At 34.4% G+C, this 15,486-nt stretch overlaps 1 protein-coding gene across 1 annotated transcript; it reads left to right on the top strand.

Moving 5' to 3' along the window:
• The first annotated feature begins 9,143 nt into the window (after positions 1-9,143).
• On the top strand, positions 9,144-10,641 carry LOC131611916 (putative UDP-rhamnose:rhamnosyltransferase 1). The gene has a single exon (XM_058883744.1). The coding sequence runs from the start codon at positions 9,159-9,161 to the stop codon at positions 10,467-10,469; it is 1,311 nt and encodes a 436-aa protein (XP_058739727.1). The 5' UTR covers positions 9,144-9,158; the 3' UTR covers positions 10,470-10,641.
• Positions 10,642-15,486: the final 4,845 nt, after the last annotated feature.

The following is a 15,486-nucleotide window of genomic DNA, read 5'->3' as shown; positions in this document are numbered from 1 at the left end:
TAGTAAAAGCAGATCCTTGCATCATCTCCTTGTACACGTAAACCCCATTATGCATGCTACCCGATCCAATCATCCTCCTCGTGGCTAGGTCCTGTATCACACAAGAATCAGACTGATAAGTTATCATGCAATTTAAATCACGTGTCAACTTATGTATAGAAATTAAGTTGCAATTAAAATCAGGCACAATCAACACATTAGACAATTTGATATTTATATCCAGTCTAAGATCTCCAACTCTTTCTACCAACACAGTATTTCCGGTGGGAACTGTGATATAGAAAGGTTTATCAAGTGATTGTATTCCTTCTAGTATTGAGCAAAGATGAGTCATATGATGAGATGCGCCACTATCCAAGATCCATTGGATCTCTCCATTACCAGCCATGTCAGCAAATGATGATGATCCCACATTCTTCATCCGCATTCCATGTAGGGCGTGACTTGTATTCTCCGCATTTCCATCATCTTTATCAGCTTGAGTTGTATGTGCAGCAAGATTTCCTCTGAACTTGTTATTGTTCAATCACTGCGTTCTTCGAGTATCCCAGTTTGAAGGATACCCGATTATTTCAAAACACCGGGCTTTGATGTGTCCGTCCTTTCCACAATGATCACACTTCTGTCTGAATCCATCTCTTTTCTGCTTGCTTCCTGAATATGAGTGGAAAGTTGCTCCTTGATCTATCTTGTTATTCACTTTCTGCTTCTTCCCTCAAGACGTGGTTGAATGCACGCTGAAGTGATGGCAACGGTTCCACGTTTAGAATGGAAGTTTTGACATGCCCATATTGCTCATTATCCAGACCTCCAAGAAATATATGTAGACGCTGGCCCTCTTCCCTTTGCATAAACTCTTTTGATAATCCACAAGTGCATTCAGGCAGGGGTTGAAGTTCACTCAACTTATCAAGAAGATCTTTGAACTGGGTGTAAAATTCTGTTACACTCAATTCATCGTCCTTCTGCATAAGACAAAGGTTTCGCCATAATTGATGGATCCTTGGTGCGTTTGTTTGAGCAAAACGCTCTTCAAGGTCAAGCCATAGATCCCTGGCTGTTGTTGCGTGAGATATGCTGCCATGTAATTTCGGATCAGTAGCGTTTATGATCCAAGCCATCACCATTGAATCCGCCTTCTCCCAATTGAGATAGTCTGTTGTCTTCTTTCCTGGTTTTGTGATTGTTCCATCAATGAAACCTAACTTCATTTTTGCACGAAGCGCCGTCTTCATTAAACGTGCCCATGTTCGGTGATTTTCTCCCTTGAGAGTGGCTGCAACTAGCGGTGTTCCCGGATTATCCGAAGTACTGAGATAGTATGGTGAAATTGGGGTGAGAGCAACTGGACTCTTTCCTTCATCAGAGGTATGAATCTTCTCCGACTCAGACTTTCCAAAATCTCGCTCTGATGCCATATTGAAAAAGGGATATGTATTTTCTTCAGATGATTACAAACGTTTTACAACTGCACATATATAGAACCTGAGAGCTATACAAAATAATTAAGGTTACCGTAAATCAAGCCTAAACATAAGTATTGACAGCTGTGGTATTAGAAGGAAATAATACAGCTAATAGAAAGCATTCATAACAGAATATCAGTATTGATTGATGAGATCTGTTGCATTCATAACAATAAAATGTTACTGTTTATTCTCCAATAATAACCAATGTTGATTTTTCTTCTTCTTCTTCTTCTTCTTCTTCTTCTTCTTATTCTCTCCTCTATCTCTTTCTTGAAAATCTAATAGGATTTCTTGTGTTTATTAAAGAAGCTAAATCTTTCTCATAGTTTTGGTTTGTTCTTGACGACACTCTGTTACAACAAACTCCAAAATGACATAACATATGTAATAAGAAAAATAGAAAAATTCGTCCCCAATGTTATATATCAAAACAACTCCACTAAAGAACCAACCGATAAGGCAACTAATAAGGCATCAATGTCATCCTCTATCTCAAGCAACTACTTCTCTACCTGATTGTTTGTTCCCTAGAGGAGCACAAACACCACAACAAACCAAAAGGGGGGGTGAGAATACGCTCAAATATATTAGTGGAGCTAAACATAGGAAGAGTAGCATATTCTTACTGTGAGATATTGGATCGAACTCTAGTATTGTCGAAGGGTAGCTTCTTGGTTCGACAGTTCGACAGAGTTAAGCATGAAGTCGAAGGATTGTTCACATGCTGGTGTCGAAGTGTGCATGCTGTAGTCGAAGATGGGTCTAGCATGCAGATGTCGAAGATGCTATGGTTGTTAGCATGTTAAATTAGGTTTTAGTGTTTAAACCCTAATTTGTTAAGTTAGCTTGTTTATTAAGTTGGCTTGTGTAATGGGCCTTGCTGAAAAAGCCCATTAGTTAGTATGTTAGGTTCTATTATAAATCGCATACTAGTCTCTCATCATTGCTAAGCTGCAAATCCTAATTTAGGGTGAGAGAGGTTATTTGTTATTCTTGTAAACTTGTAATCTTGTTTTAAGAGAAAGTGAAAGAATAGCAGTTATAACCAATTCTTGTGTTCTTATTCTCTTCCCTAATTCCCTATTATACTTTGTTATTGGTATCGTTTTTCACAACAAATTGGTGCGGTGAGCGTGGAGAAGATGCCTTCAACAAAGTATGAGATTGAAAAGTTCACCGGAGTGAATGATTTCGGTCTATGGCGCTTGAAGATGAAAGCCCTACTGGTTCAGCAGGGTTGTTTGGAAGCGTTGAAGGGAGAGGCAGCCATGAATGCTGCATTAACGGCAGCGGAGAAGACAACTATGATCGAGAAAGCACACAGCGCAATTCTGTTGAGCCTTGGTGATAAGGTTCTCCGGCAGGTATCAAAGGAGACGACGGCATCAGGGTTATGGGTGAAACTTGAAAGTTTGTATATGACCAAATCGCTGGTAAATCGACTCTACCTGAAGCAAGCTTTGTATTCATTCAAGATGATTGAAGACAAAGTATTGGCTGAGCAGTTGGATATGTTCAACAAGCTGATTCTTGATCTTGAAAATATTGATGTGAAGATCGATGATGAAGATCAAGCGCTGTTAATATTGTGTTCTTTTCCTCGATCACATGATCACTTCAAAGAAACTCTCTTGTATGGAAGGGAGTCCCTGACGTTTGAAGAAGTTCAATCAGCCTTGTACTCTAAGGACTTGAATGAACGAAAGGAGCATAAACCTTCGACTGTTGGCGAAGGTTTGGCCGTTAAAGGAAAACTCTTACGAAAGGATGGGAAGTTCGACAAGAAGAAAGGCAAAAGCCAGTCGAAGACTTATAGTGGCGAAGCATCTGGCATTCGATGCTACCATTGTAAGAAGGAGGGTCACACAAGAAAGGTGTGCCCTGAACGCTTGAAATATCATGGAGGTAAGGATAATGGCAACGCTGCCATTATTCAAGATGATTTCGAATCATCTGATGTTCTTGTGGTTTCAAGCAGTGACTCTAAGAAGGAGTGGATTATGGATTCAGGTTGCACTTGGCACATGACTCCAAACAAAGACTTGTTCGAGGAATTATGTGATCAAGATGGTGGATCAGTATTGCTGGGAAACAACAAGGCTTGCAAGATTGCAGGTGTTGGATCTGTGAGATTCAAGCTCCATGATGAGTCAATAAGGTTGTTGACTGAAGTCAGGTATGTTCCTGATTTGAAGAGAAATCTGCTTTCTCTTGGTGAATTCGACAAGAAAGGATATGTTTTCCAAGGAGAGAAAAATATCCTAAGAGTCATGAAGGGTTCGAAGGAAGTCTTGAGAGGCGTGAAGAAACAAGGCTTGTATACCCTTGAGGCTGAAGTTGTAAGTGGTTCGACAAATGTTGCATCCACGAAACCTTTGTCGAAAACAGAAATCTGGCACATGAGATTGGGCCATGTCAGTGAAAGGGGTCTGGTCGAATTAGGGAAACAAAATCTGCTTGGTGGAGACAAAGTCGAAAAGCTGAAGTTTTGTGAACCCTGTGTACTTGGAAAATCTTGCAGAGTGAAGTTCAACAAAGGCAAACAAAGAACACATGGATCCCTTGATTACATCCATGCTGATCTTTGGGGGCCTGCAAGGTGTCCATCACATTCAGGAGCAAGGTATTTTCTATCCATAGTAGATGATTATTCCAGAAAATTATGGGTATTCATCCAGAAGACTAAGGATGAAACTTTTGAGAATTTCAAAAGTTGGAAGACTCTGGTTGAAAATCAGACTGGCAGAAAGGTCAAGAGGTTGAGAACCGACAATGGCCTTGAATTTTGCAATGAGGCATTCGACAGTTTTTGTGCTGCCTCTGGTATTGCAAGGCATAGAACTACTGCAGGTACTCCACAGCAAAATGGTTTGGCTGAAAGGTTTAATCGAACTATTTTGGAGAGAGTCAGATGCATGTTGACTAGTGCGGGGTTAACAAAGGTGTTCTGGGCTGAGGCTGTTTCGATAGCAACATATCTGATAAACAGATGTCCTTCGACAGCGTTAGATATGAAGACACCTGAAGAAGTTTGGTCGGGACATCCACCAGATCTCGACAAACTGAGAGTATTTGGCTGCGTAGCCTATGCTCACATTAGGCAAGACAAGGTCGAACCTAGAGCTCTGAAATGCATGTTCATGGGATACCCTGAAGGAGTCAAAGCTTATAGGCTATGGTGCCTAGAGCCAGGTCACAGGAGGTGTATCACCAGTCGAGATGTAGTTTTCAATGAAGTTGAAATGGCTTTTAAGAAAACTGATGATGTTGGTCGAAGTACAGAAACATCTGACGAAGAGCTGGAACAGGTAGAGATTCCTGTTGAGGTGGAGCATGTTGATGCTGAATTGCATATCCCAGATGAAGTCGAAGAAGAAGCAGAAGATGCTGAAGTTGAGGAAACTGACGATGACTACCTATTGTCGAGAGATAGGTCGAGAAGAGTCATCAAGCCACCTCAGAGACTTGGATATGCAGATCTTATAGCTTATGCCTTAATCTCTGCAAGTGAGGTTCTAGACGAAGAACCTAGAGACTATAAGGAAGTTATGAGGAGTCGAAATAAGACTGAATGGCTGAAGGCCATGGATGATGAGATGAAATCTCTTCATGATAATCATACTTGGGAACTGATCAAGAAATCTGTTGGGGCAAGGTTAGTCAGCTGTAAATGGATTTTCAAAGTTAAGGAAGGAATTGAAGGAGTGACGTCGAAAAGATACAAGGCAAGGTTAGTTGCAAGGGGTTTCACTCAGAAAGAAGGTGTCGACTTCAATGATGTGTTTTCTCCTGTTGTGAAGCATAGGTCCATTCGAATGTTGCTTGCCATGGTGGCACAGTTCGATCTTGAACTGGAACAGATGGATGTGAAGACTGCGTTCTTGTATGGTGATTTAGATGAAACGATCCTGATGAGGCAACCTGAAGGGTATGTCGAAAAGGGGAAGGAAGATTATGTGTGCAAGTTAAAGAGATCTTTGTATGGGCTGAAACAATCTCCTCGACAGTGGAATAGGAGATTCGACAAGTTCATGGCACGCATAAGTTTCATTAGAAGTCAGTTTGACCACTGCGTTTACTTCAGATTTCGACCTGGTAATTCATTTGTTATTTTGTTGCTTTATGTGGATGATATTCTCATAGCAAGCAACAATGTTGAAGATGTGACGAGGGTGAAGGCTGAACTCAATAAGGAGTTCGATATGAAGGATCTGGGAGCTGCTTCCAGGATTCTTGGAATTAACATTCGAAGAGATAGAAAGAAGTCGAAGTTATGCCTATCTCAAGAGGCATATCTACGGAAGATTCTTGAAAAGTTTGGTATGTCAAATTCGAAGCCAGTTGTGACTCCAACAAACCCTCAATTCAAGCTGAGTATTGATCAGTGTCCCAGTACTGATGTCGAAAGAGCCTATATGAATAGCATCCCATATGCTAATATAGTCGGTTCTTTGATGTATGCTATGGTCTGTACTAGACCCGACATAGCATACGCAGTAAGTCTTGTAAGCAGGTACATGGCGAATCCTGGAAAGGCTCACTGGCAAGCATTGAAGTGGATTTTAAGGTACATAAATGGGTCTCTGAATAGAGTCCTAATTTATGGTGGAGCCTTGGGTGAAGATAGTAAAGCAGTAATAGAAGGATATGTCGACTCTGATTATGCAGGTTGTATGGATTCCAGAAAATCTATTTCTGGATATGTTTTCACTATGTTTGGCACTGCAATTAGTTGGAAAGCAACACTTCAGAAGGTTGTTGCTCTATCAACCACTGAAGCGGAGTATATTGCCCTAACTGAAGCTGTGAAAGAAGCATTGTGGCTTGAAGGTTTTGCAAAGGAGCTAAAACTTCAAGGTCGAGGTATCACTGTTAAATGTGATAGTCAAAGTGCAATACACCTGTCGAAGAATTCAGCCTATCATGAGCGAACTAAGCACATTGATGTGAGGCTGCATTTCGTCAGAGGAGTAATCGAGCGTGGAGAAGTCCAAGTGCTGAAGGTTTCGACTGAAGACAATGCTGCTGATATGATCACCAAGACATTGCCGAGTTGCAAGTTTTTCCACTGTATGCAGTTGATAAAGCTGCATGAAGAAAGCTAGTTTGTTCCTTGACGTTGTAGAGTTAGGTCCAAGGTGGAGATTTGTGAGATATTGGATCGAACTCTAGTATTGTCGAAGGGTAGCTTCTTGGTTCGACAGTTCGACAGAGTTAAGCATGAAGTCGAAGGATTGTTCACATGCTGGTGTCGAAGTGTGCATGCTGTAGTCGAAGATGGGTCTAGCATGCAGATGTCGAAGATGCTAGGGTTGTTAGCATGTTAAATTAGGTTTTAGTGTTTAAACCCTAATTTGTTAAGTTAGCTTGTTTATTAAGTTGGCTTGTGTAATGGGCCTTGCTGAAAAAGCCCATTAGTTAGTATGTTAGGTTCTATTATAAATAGCATACTAGTCTCTCATCATTGCTAAGCTGCAAATTCTAATTTAGGGTGAGAGAGGTTATTTGTTATTCTTTTAAACTTGTAATCTTGTTTTAAGAGAAAGTGAAAGAATAGCAGTTATAACCAATTCTTGTGTTCTTATTCTCTTCCCTAATTCCCTATTATACTTTGTTATTGGTATCGTTTTTCACAACACTTACAATTACCATTCATATTAGTTATTCATAATTCAATCACAATCATCATCAATACAATCATAATCATTACCAATAGATTCATAATCATCACCAAATGTAATCATAATCATCACCATCTACAACTATAAACATCGCAAGATAATGCAATGTATACACAATGTTCTTATCCCCTCATCCGTATATGCATGTGGAGTCAATCCTACTCACTAATTTAGATGTCAGACTTATAGTACTTAACAATCCCATCACCAATATTTTGGACAATCAGAGTTATATTATTGATTAAGTCTCATCACCAATTCGACACTGAATCCTAGACTCTGAAATACATGATGCATGAAATGCACAACAATGTCATATGAGATTCGTCACCAATGATCCTTATCGAAACTACATACTTAACCATAATACAACACCAATGATAACTCGCCTTTATATATTACTATACGATACATCACTAATACAACACCACAAAGTTCATCACCAAAGGACATTTAGTCAATTACAACAAGTAAACTCCTTCCATCATCATTAACTATACATAACATTGCATATTAAGGGAAACTTAGCCTCTTAGAGCATCACCATGAGATAGTACTACGTGTTAATTTTCCATAACTTTAAGATGTGCCTCAAACGGAGTCATGGAACTCGAGTTATGATGAAAACAAATTTTGAAACAAAAATGCTCCTCGAGATTCGAATCATGTTTATTCCTTGATCCGAATCAATCCAGGAAGAAGGCTTTTTTTTCTTCTAAAATTTGTCGGTGATCCGAATTATGTTAAAACCATGATTCAAATTAATATGGGCAGAACTAAAAACATTGTTTTCTTCCTAAAACCCATTTTTTAAACCTAAATCTAATCCAATTTTTAACGTGAATTATTATAACATATCACCTATACCAATAATTTAACCCATCAATCGCCAAGTTTCATTATCATCAATCATCAATTCCATGTACAATCACCATGATGTTAATTAATTAATCATGAATCTAATCTGATATTCATAAAATCATAACACATGAAAAACAACTACGACATTCAGATTCACATAATCACCACATGTATAACTTTTAATATGAAACTCAATAAGAATTTACAAATCAAACACATAAATTATCATATAACATTCATAATTTTCATCAAGAACACATAAACCACATCAATGGAGAAAATAGATGAAAACCTAGAGGAGGGTGAGAATCTCTTGCTACCCTTCATGCAATAACACATATATTAAAGTAGTTTCGCCCGCTTACCTGAATTTTCCAGCAAAAACAACTCTCCAATGGTGAATTTCTCTTCCCAAACTCTTGTTCTCTTAGTGCCTCTTCTCACTTCTCTTGGTTCACTTCTCTTGATTTTTCAAATACGGACACTTTCATGTTCACTAATCATTTTTTACTCAAAAATCTAATTTAATCTTGTGATAATTCTAATTTCTCCTCTCAACTTTTGCGCTCTTGCTCCTTATCACCCTCACTATCTCATAATTCTATTTTTTTCACCCTCACTATCTCATAATTCTATTTTTTTTCTCCAATCCTTACTAATTAGTCTAGTTATTTTTCCCCAATCTTACTGATTAGTCTAATAAGTAAATAAAAAGCAATTTTAATTTGATAAAAATAGATATACGAAAAACGGTGTTCAAATATTCATGTAGAAATGAACAATATTAAATAGGCTGAATGAATCACAAATTTGAATAAATTTAGTTTTTAATTATTGACATGTCTAATGTTTAAATCTAAATATTGTCAACGAAAATGTAGATCTATATCGAATGGAATCAAATCAAATAAATCTGATCACTATTGATTTCAGTAACATTTAAAATCGATCACATGAAAATTATATATAATAATAATACCATTTTCATTTCACAGTATGAGGAACAAATATTAGATTATATGCCATGAGAGAGATGTTCATATTCAATAATATATTGCACTTCATATTTAGTTGACTCTTCCCTGTCTATAAAAGTATGTTAAGTTCCACAATCATGCTAATCATCAATACATCTTACATTACCACCATGGAAGATCAGCCTAAGAAGTTTCTTCACATTGCTGTTTATCCATGGCTTGCTTTTGGTCATATAATTCCATTCTTTCATCTTTCCAAACTCATAGCTCAAAAGGGTCACAAAATTTCATTCATTTCCACACCTAGAAACATCAAACGCCTCCCTCAACTTCCTCCTGGTTTACAACCTTTCATCAAATTTGTAGAACTCCCACTTCTACATATAGATCAACTACCTGAGAATGCAGAAGCCACTATGGACATTCCAACACATATTGTTCCATATCTCAAGAAAGCATTTGATGGTCTTCAACAACCTTTGACAGAATTTTTGGAAACATCCACTCCTGATTGTATCATATATGACTTTGCACCTTATTGGCTACCACCAATATTATCAAAGCTTGGCGTCTTAAGCATCTATTTCTCGATTTTTAGTGCATTTGGTTTTTCTCGATTTTTAGAGCATATGGTAGTTCAGAAGTCAAATGACGAGGACCAGATTATTTCTCATGTCCACTATGAACAAAATGAATCTGGTATTTCAGATTTGTTTAGGGTGAAAGAAACCCTCTTTGGTTCTGATTTTATTGCTGTAAGAAGTTGCATGGAGATTGAAGGGGAATCTTTAAAATCACTAGAGAATATATGGAACAAAAAAGTGATTTCAGTTGGAATGTTGCCACCTTCATTAGAATTCAGTGAAGATAAAGAGGATGAAAATTGGGATACAATCCTTAAGTGGTTGGATAAACAGGAAAAACAGTCGGTCGTTTATGCTGCATTTGGAAGTGAAGTGATATTAAGTGATGAAGAATTTACTGAGATAGCTAAAGGATTGGAGTTATCTTGTTTTCCCTTTCTTTGGATTTTGAAGAATCAAGATAAACATGATTGGTTTGTTGAGAATGGTTCAAATAAGAATGGATTGATTTGGAATAATTGGGCACCACAGTTGAAAATCTTAGCACATGAGTCAATTGGAGGATTCTTGACACATTGTGGTTGGAGTTCAGTGATTGAGAGTCTTCAAGTTGGGTGTCCACTTATTATGTTACCTTTCCATAACGAGCAAGGTTTAGTTGCTAGACTTATGGAAGAAAAAATGGTGGGGGTAAAGGTAGAGAGAAATGATGAGAAATTCAATAGGGATTCAGTGGCTAAAGCATTGAGATTGGTGATGGTAGAGGAGGGAGGAAAGGGTTATAGAAGTAAAGCTGAAGAGATTAGAAAGATAGTTGGAGATATGGAGCTGCACCAAAAATATATAGATGACTTTGTTGATTATGTGGAATTGCACATCCCTGCCTCTAAGCATTAACGCTAAAGGTATTATAATTTCATCTGGTTTTCATTGAAGTGCATTTGAATTTGGAAGTTTCTTTGCTCTTTCTTTCAGTATTGTAATGCTACCTATAATGCAAACTTGGTGTATAAGCTTATTACCATGTTTTCATTCCTCTTATGCGGATTTCTTATTTTGATTTAGTGAATTGAATGTCATGACAATTAATTTTCTCACCTCAGTATATTTATTTAGAGTACAACAAGATTTTTTTAAAAGTACCATCAATAATTGTAATTTGTAATGACGTGATTAATCGTGTTAAATTTCTACTCAAGAAAGTGGGTAGGCTATTTAGGTTAAATGAGCAAAGTTGTATCATACCTATGTTTAATTATAAAAATTTGTTCACTAAGTTGTATCATAAATCTAACTCATATACAACCACTCCATACTCGTAACCATCATTCTTTAGAATGAATTGCAAGATAAGAAAAATATTTTGGTTCTATGTTATTGTTCTTCTAACACCAACTTTGAAGAAAACATTTTTCTATTTCTGCAATCTATCTCACATAATTATGTTGTTGTTTTCACCTCTTCTCAATGTTTAATGGTTGAAGAAAACAATGTTATATTTTAGAATAACTTTTCAATATTGTCGGTCAGAAAATATATTACCTTCTTCTGTTGACAACATTGAGAAATTTATTCTTAATCATACTATAATGTTGGTGTTTCACAAAACAAGATATTAAATAAAAGTGAAACTTAAAGAGTATGGAAACAATTTTTGTGATGGGTTGCAAGAGGATTAAATAGTATTGGTTCAATGTTTGTGTTATTTACATTATCTCTTGTCTTTATACATGATAAATAATTTTCTTATCTAACCTTTGTTGATTTTATATATTAGAAACAAATGTATGAGAAGCAATTGAAAATATATTTTAATATACATATATGTAACAAATTCTAGCATTTGATCTTTACCAAAATTTACAAGAATGATGATGATGTATCAGGATTTTTCTTTAAATTTCTACATATAGATTTAAACAAAAAAAAATGTAATATTTGTATTTTACTAAAACACGTGAAAGAAATATATATATATATATATATATATATATATATATATATATATATATATATATATATATATATACACATTTTTCGCCTCGAGGCATTTTAACACAGAAGGAAAAAGTTGCATGGTTTTCAATAAAATACAAAATTATAGTTGTTGGAGTTCAAACACATGAGCACTTCTTGTATTCTCTCAGAAGATAAATAATCGACGGATAAAGTAAAAAAAAATTACGACACCCTTTGTTACCTTGTCTATGAACCTGAGATAAAATTCCTTTTACAACCGCTGTAAAAGGGATTTTTCATAGTTGTTGCAATTATAAAAAAAGAGATTACAACAAAGAACCAACCCTTGAAGATTTTCCTGTTCTTGCAATCAACTCTAGAGACTGGTGTTGTACTTCACACTACTGCTTTCATTATTATTGTTTTTATTCCGTTAAGTTTGCATTTCAACATTTTTTGTCTAAGATGGATCGTTAAGAAATTCACATTCTGATTGGTTGGTGAGGTTTTCACGATGATCACTGATGTTTCATGTGGATTTATGAGTTGGCAATATCTTGACCGCTGTAATTATATAAATGGAGAGTAAAGATTCGTTACTTAATTTTTTCGTCAAATTGGACAAAAGTTTTCCCCCGCAATTTCTAGCTCAACCGAGGTAATATGTCATAAATAAAAATGTAAACAAAATAAAATGCACTAAAATGCAATTGTTGGAATTCAAAAGGGGGTTGTTCAATACTTTCCTCTTGGTTTCTAGCTCATTTGAGATAATATCTCATTAACAAAAATAAAATTAAAATTAAAATGTGCTAAAAAGCAATTGTTAGGATTCGAAGACATACCCCCTGAGTAATTTTCCTCTCAGTTGACAGTTCATCCGAGGTAATAGGTCATAAACAAAAATAAAAATAAAATAAAATGTGCTAAAATATTGTTGTTGAGATTCGAAGGCGTGTCTCCTAAATACTTTTCTCCTCGATTGCCAGCTCAACTAAGGTAATAGGTAGTATTTAAAAATATATATTAAAATGTGGCTTACCTTTGGTTTACTCCTCAATTGTTACACTACTATAAAATATACATTTTGTAACATCTTATTACTTCGGCCATTTAATCAACGATGGTAATAACTCTTGTTTAGGCTACTTCATTTTTCATTTAATTATTAAAATATTTTTTACCACGATCCATACTAACAACCGTGGTGATATGTTAAGGTTTACATGCTTCGAATCTTAGCATCATCAATTTTTAATTTTTTCATTTTAAAAAAGGGCATGTCATACGCGAATCTTATTAAAATATTTTATTCAATTTTTTTAATTTATATAAACGTTTTTTAATAATTTTATTTAAATATTTTTTTAATAATTTTTTTACTTAACATTTTTTTATAATTATATAAATGTAATATTTATAATTTATATAAACATTTTTTTAATAATTTTCATAAACATTTTTATTCAGTTTTTTTAATTTATATAAACGTTTTTTTAATAATTTTATTTAAATGTTTTTTTAATAATTTTTTTACTTAACGTTTTTTTTATAATTATATAAATGTAATATTTATAATTTATATAAACATTTTTTTAATAATTTTCATAAACATTTTTATTCAGTTTTTTTAATTTATATAAACGTTTTTTAATAATTTTATTTAAATGTTTTTTTGATAATTTTTTTAATTAGCGTTTTTTTATAATTATATAAATGTATTATTTAATAATTTATATCAACATTTTTTTAAAAATTTTCATAAACATTTTTATTCAGTTTTTTTAATTTATATAAACGTTTTTTTAATAATTTTATTTAAATGTTTTTTTTAATAATTTTATTAATTAACGTTTTTTTTATAATTATATAAATGTATTTAAATACATTTAAAATACATTTATATAATTATAAAAAAACGTTAATTAAAATACATTTAAATATTTTCTAAAAAAAACATTAATTAAAATACATTTAAATATTTTATAAAAAAACGTTAATTAAAGTACATTTAAATATTTTATAAAAAAACGTTAATTAAAATACATTTAAATATTTTATAAAAAAACGTTAATTAAAATACATTTAAATCATTTATAAAAAAACGTTAATTAAAATACATTTAAATATTTTATAAAAAAACGTTAATTAAAATACATTTAAATATTTTATTAAAAAAACGTTAATTAAAATACGTTTAAATAATTTATAATTATATAATTATTAAATAATACATTTATACAGCTATTAAAATATTATTATAGTTTTAATTTATATATTATTGAAAAAGAATTGAGTATTAATATATAGAACTCCTTTGCAACTATAAATAAATAAACATGCATGGTTTGGTGGTAAGCTTGTAGCAATGTCACCTTAGTGACCTGGGTTTGAATCCCAAGTTTTGCAACTAATTAATTAGTCAGCAAGATTCTCCCAGTCCAGTCAGGCAAACATGGAACAGGGGGTGTCTGAAAACATAATCTTTTTTGTTAAGGGGCCAAGACAAAAAAAATTTTAATAGGGGGAAAAATCAAATCTCGCTACTATTGCAGGGGATGATAATACATAACACATTTTAGTTTATTTCCCCATATAACACAAGTTCTCTAGCGAAAGAACAAAAGAAGGCGATAGTAGAGACCAAGCAAACTCCATCATTTTAGGTTCGAATCAAGGAGTTGAAAGACGAAACTTCAAGAAGCTTACGCAAAAAAAAAAAAATTCATATCTTCCTCTTCTTCATAGTTATGATAATTTATCTATTCATTACCATTCAAGTGGAGTTTTAGATTTTTGCTATTTGTTGAGATAGTTATAGAATTTTGTTTTTGTTGTTTAATGTTATAAGTTATTGGGATTGAGTAAGATTGAGATTATTTTTGTATTGTTGAGAATGTTACAAATTGGTGTTGTAGTTGTTTTAATTCTTATTGTGTTGTTGTATTAAGATAGTTAATGCGTTGTTAATAATGTTGTTGTTGCATTGTTGTATCATGGTATATATTGTTTTTCCATTATTTCTGAAAAGAGATATAGTACGTTGTTGTATTGAGAATGTTGTTGTTGTATTGTTGAATTATTGTATTGTTAGATGATTTTATAAGTTTTTGATATAAATTTCATAATATATTATGGATCGTAATTAGAGGAAAGCTAATAAATTAGGTCTAGTGTATGATAAATGAGTTATTTAATTCCTTGAATAGGCATAACAAAATCTTCTTAAAATAATATACTCTTTTATTGTCCATGTGTTATATACGGGAATATTAAAAAAAAATCAAATACGAAGTACTCTATCACCTGTGGTGTGATGGAATTTATGAAAATTATACAATATGCACGTGGCATCGTGTCGCGGCGCAAAAAAACACCTGATCGCTCAAAATACAACAGAGTCCCCACCAAATATTATTTTTAAAAGGGAAAATGTCGATAAAAACCTAAAAGAACAAAAATATGGTCATCGAAACTGATCGTACCTGATCAGATGGATCTTCAAGGCCCGCAAAGAATTGGGTCTTTTGTGAACTACGGGGTGTACCTGCAAGGTACTCTGATGCCAAAGTGAGAAGAAGGAGAAATCAAAGCAAAAGTACAAGGTAAAAGGGAATGAATGAAGTTACCTGACCCTCTAGTGAAAGAGGATATTTATAGCCCCCAACGCTGGGCCAAGATCTCACTATCGGACTGGATGCCCAGGCTCAATTCGGAGACTGTCAGGATTCTGCGTGAATAGTGGAGACCAATACGTAGTCTTCATCCTGGGTCAACCACTCCGGAGTTTAAGGAGAAACGCGATATTTTAGGGAGTGCGTGGACTCCTTCTAATCCGGAGGGTTGGGAGTGAAGGAACCCTTCGAGGAGGATGGTCCTCGGTGGAAGAAGTATTTGCAGGGAACACTTACCCATGGTCGGGCATGTGCCCTCTCCCGGATCATGTCCTGCTCGA

The sequence above is a fragment of the Vicia villosa genome, linkage group LG6 (assembly GCF_029867415.1).
Source record: "Vicia villosa cultivar HV-30 ecotype Madison, WI linkage group LG6, Vvil1.0, whole genome shotgun sequence".
NCBI classification, from domain to species: Eukaryota; Viridiplantae; Streptophyta; class Magnoliopsida; order Fabales; family Fabaceae; genus Vicia; species Vicia villosa.
This window is presented reverse-complemented; position numbering and strand designations above follow the sequence as displayed.

Bases quoted from the DNA above. Each gene is read 5' to 3' on its own strand.
- LOC131611916 (XM_058883744.1), top strand. From the start codon at position 9,159: ATGGAAGATCAGCCTAAGAAGTTTCTTCACATTGCTGTTTATCCATGG.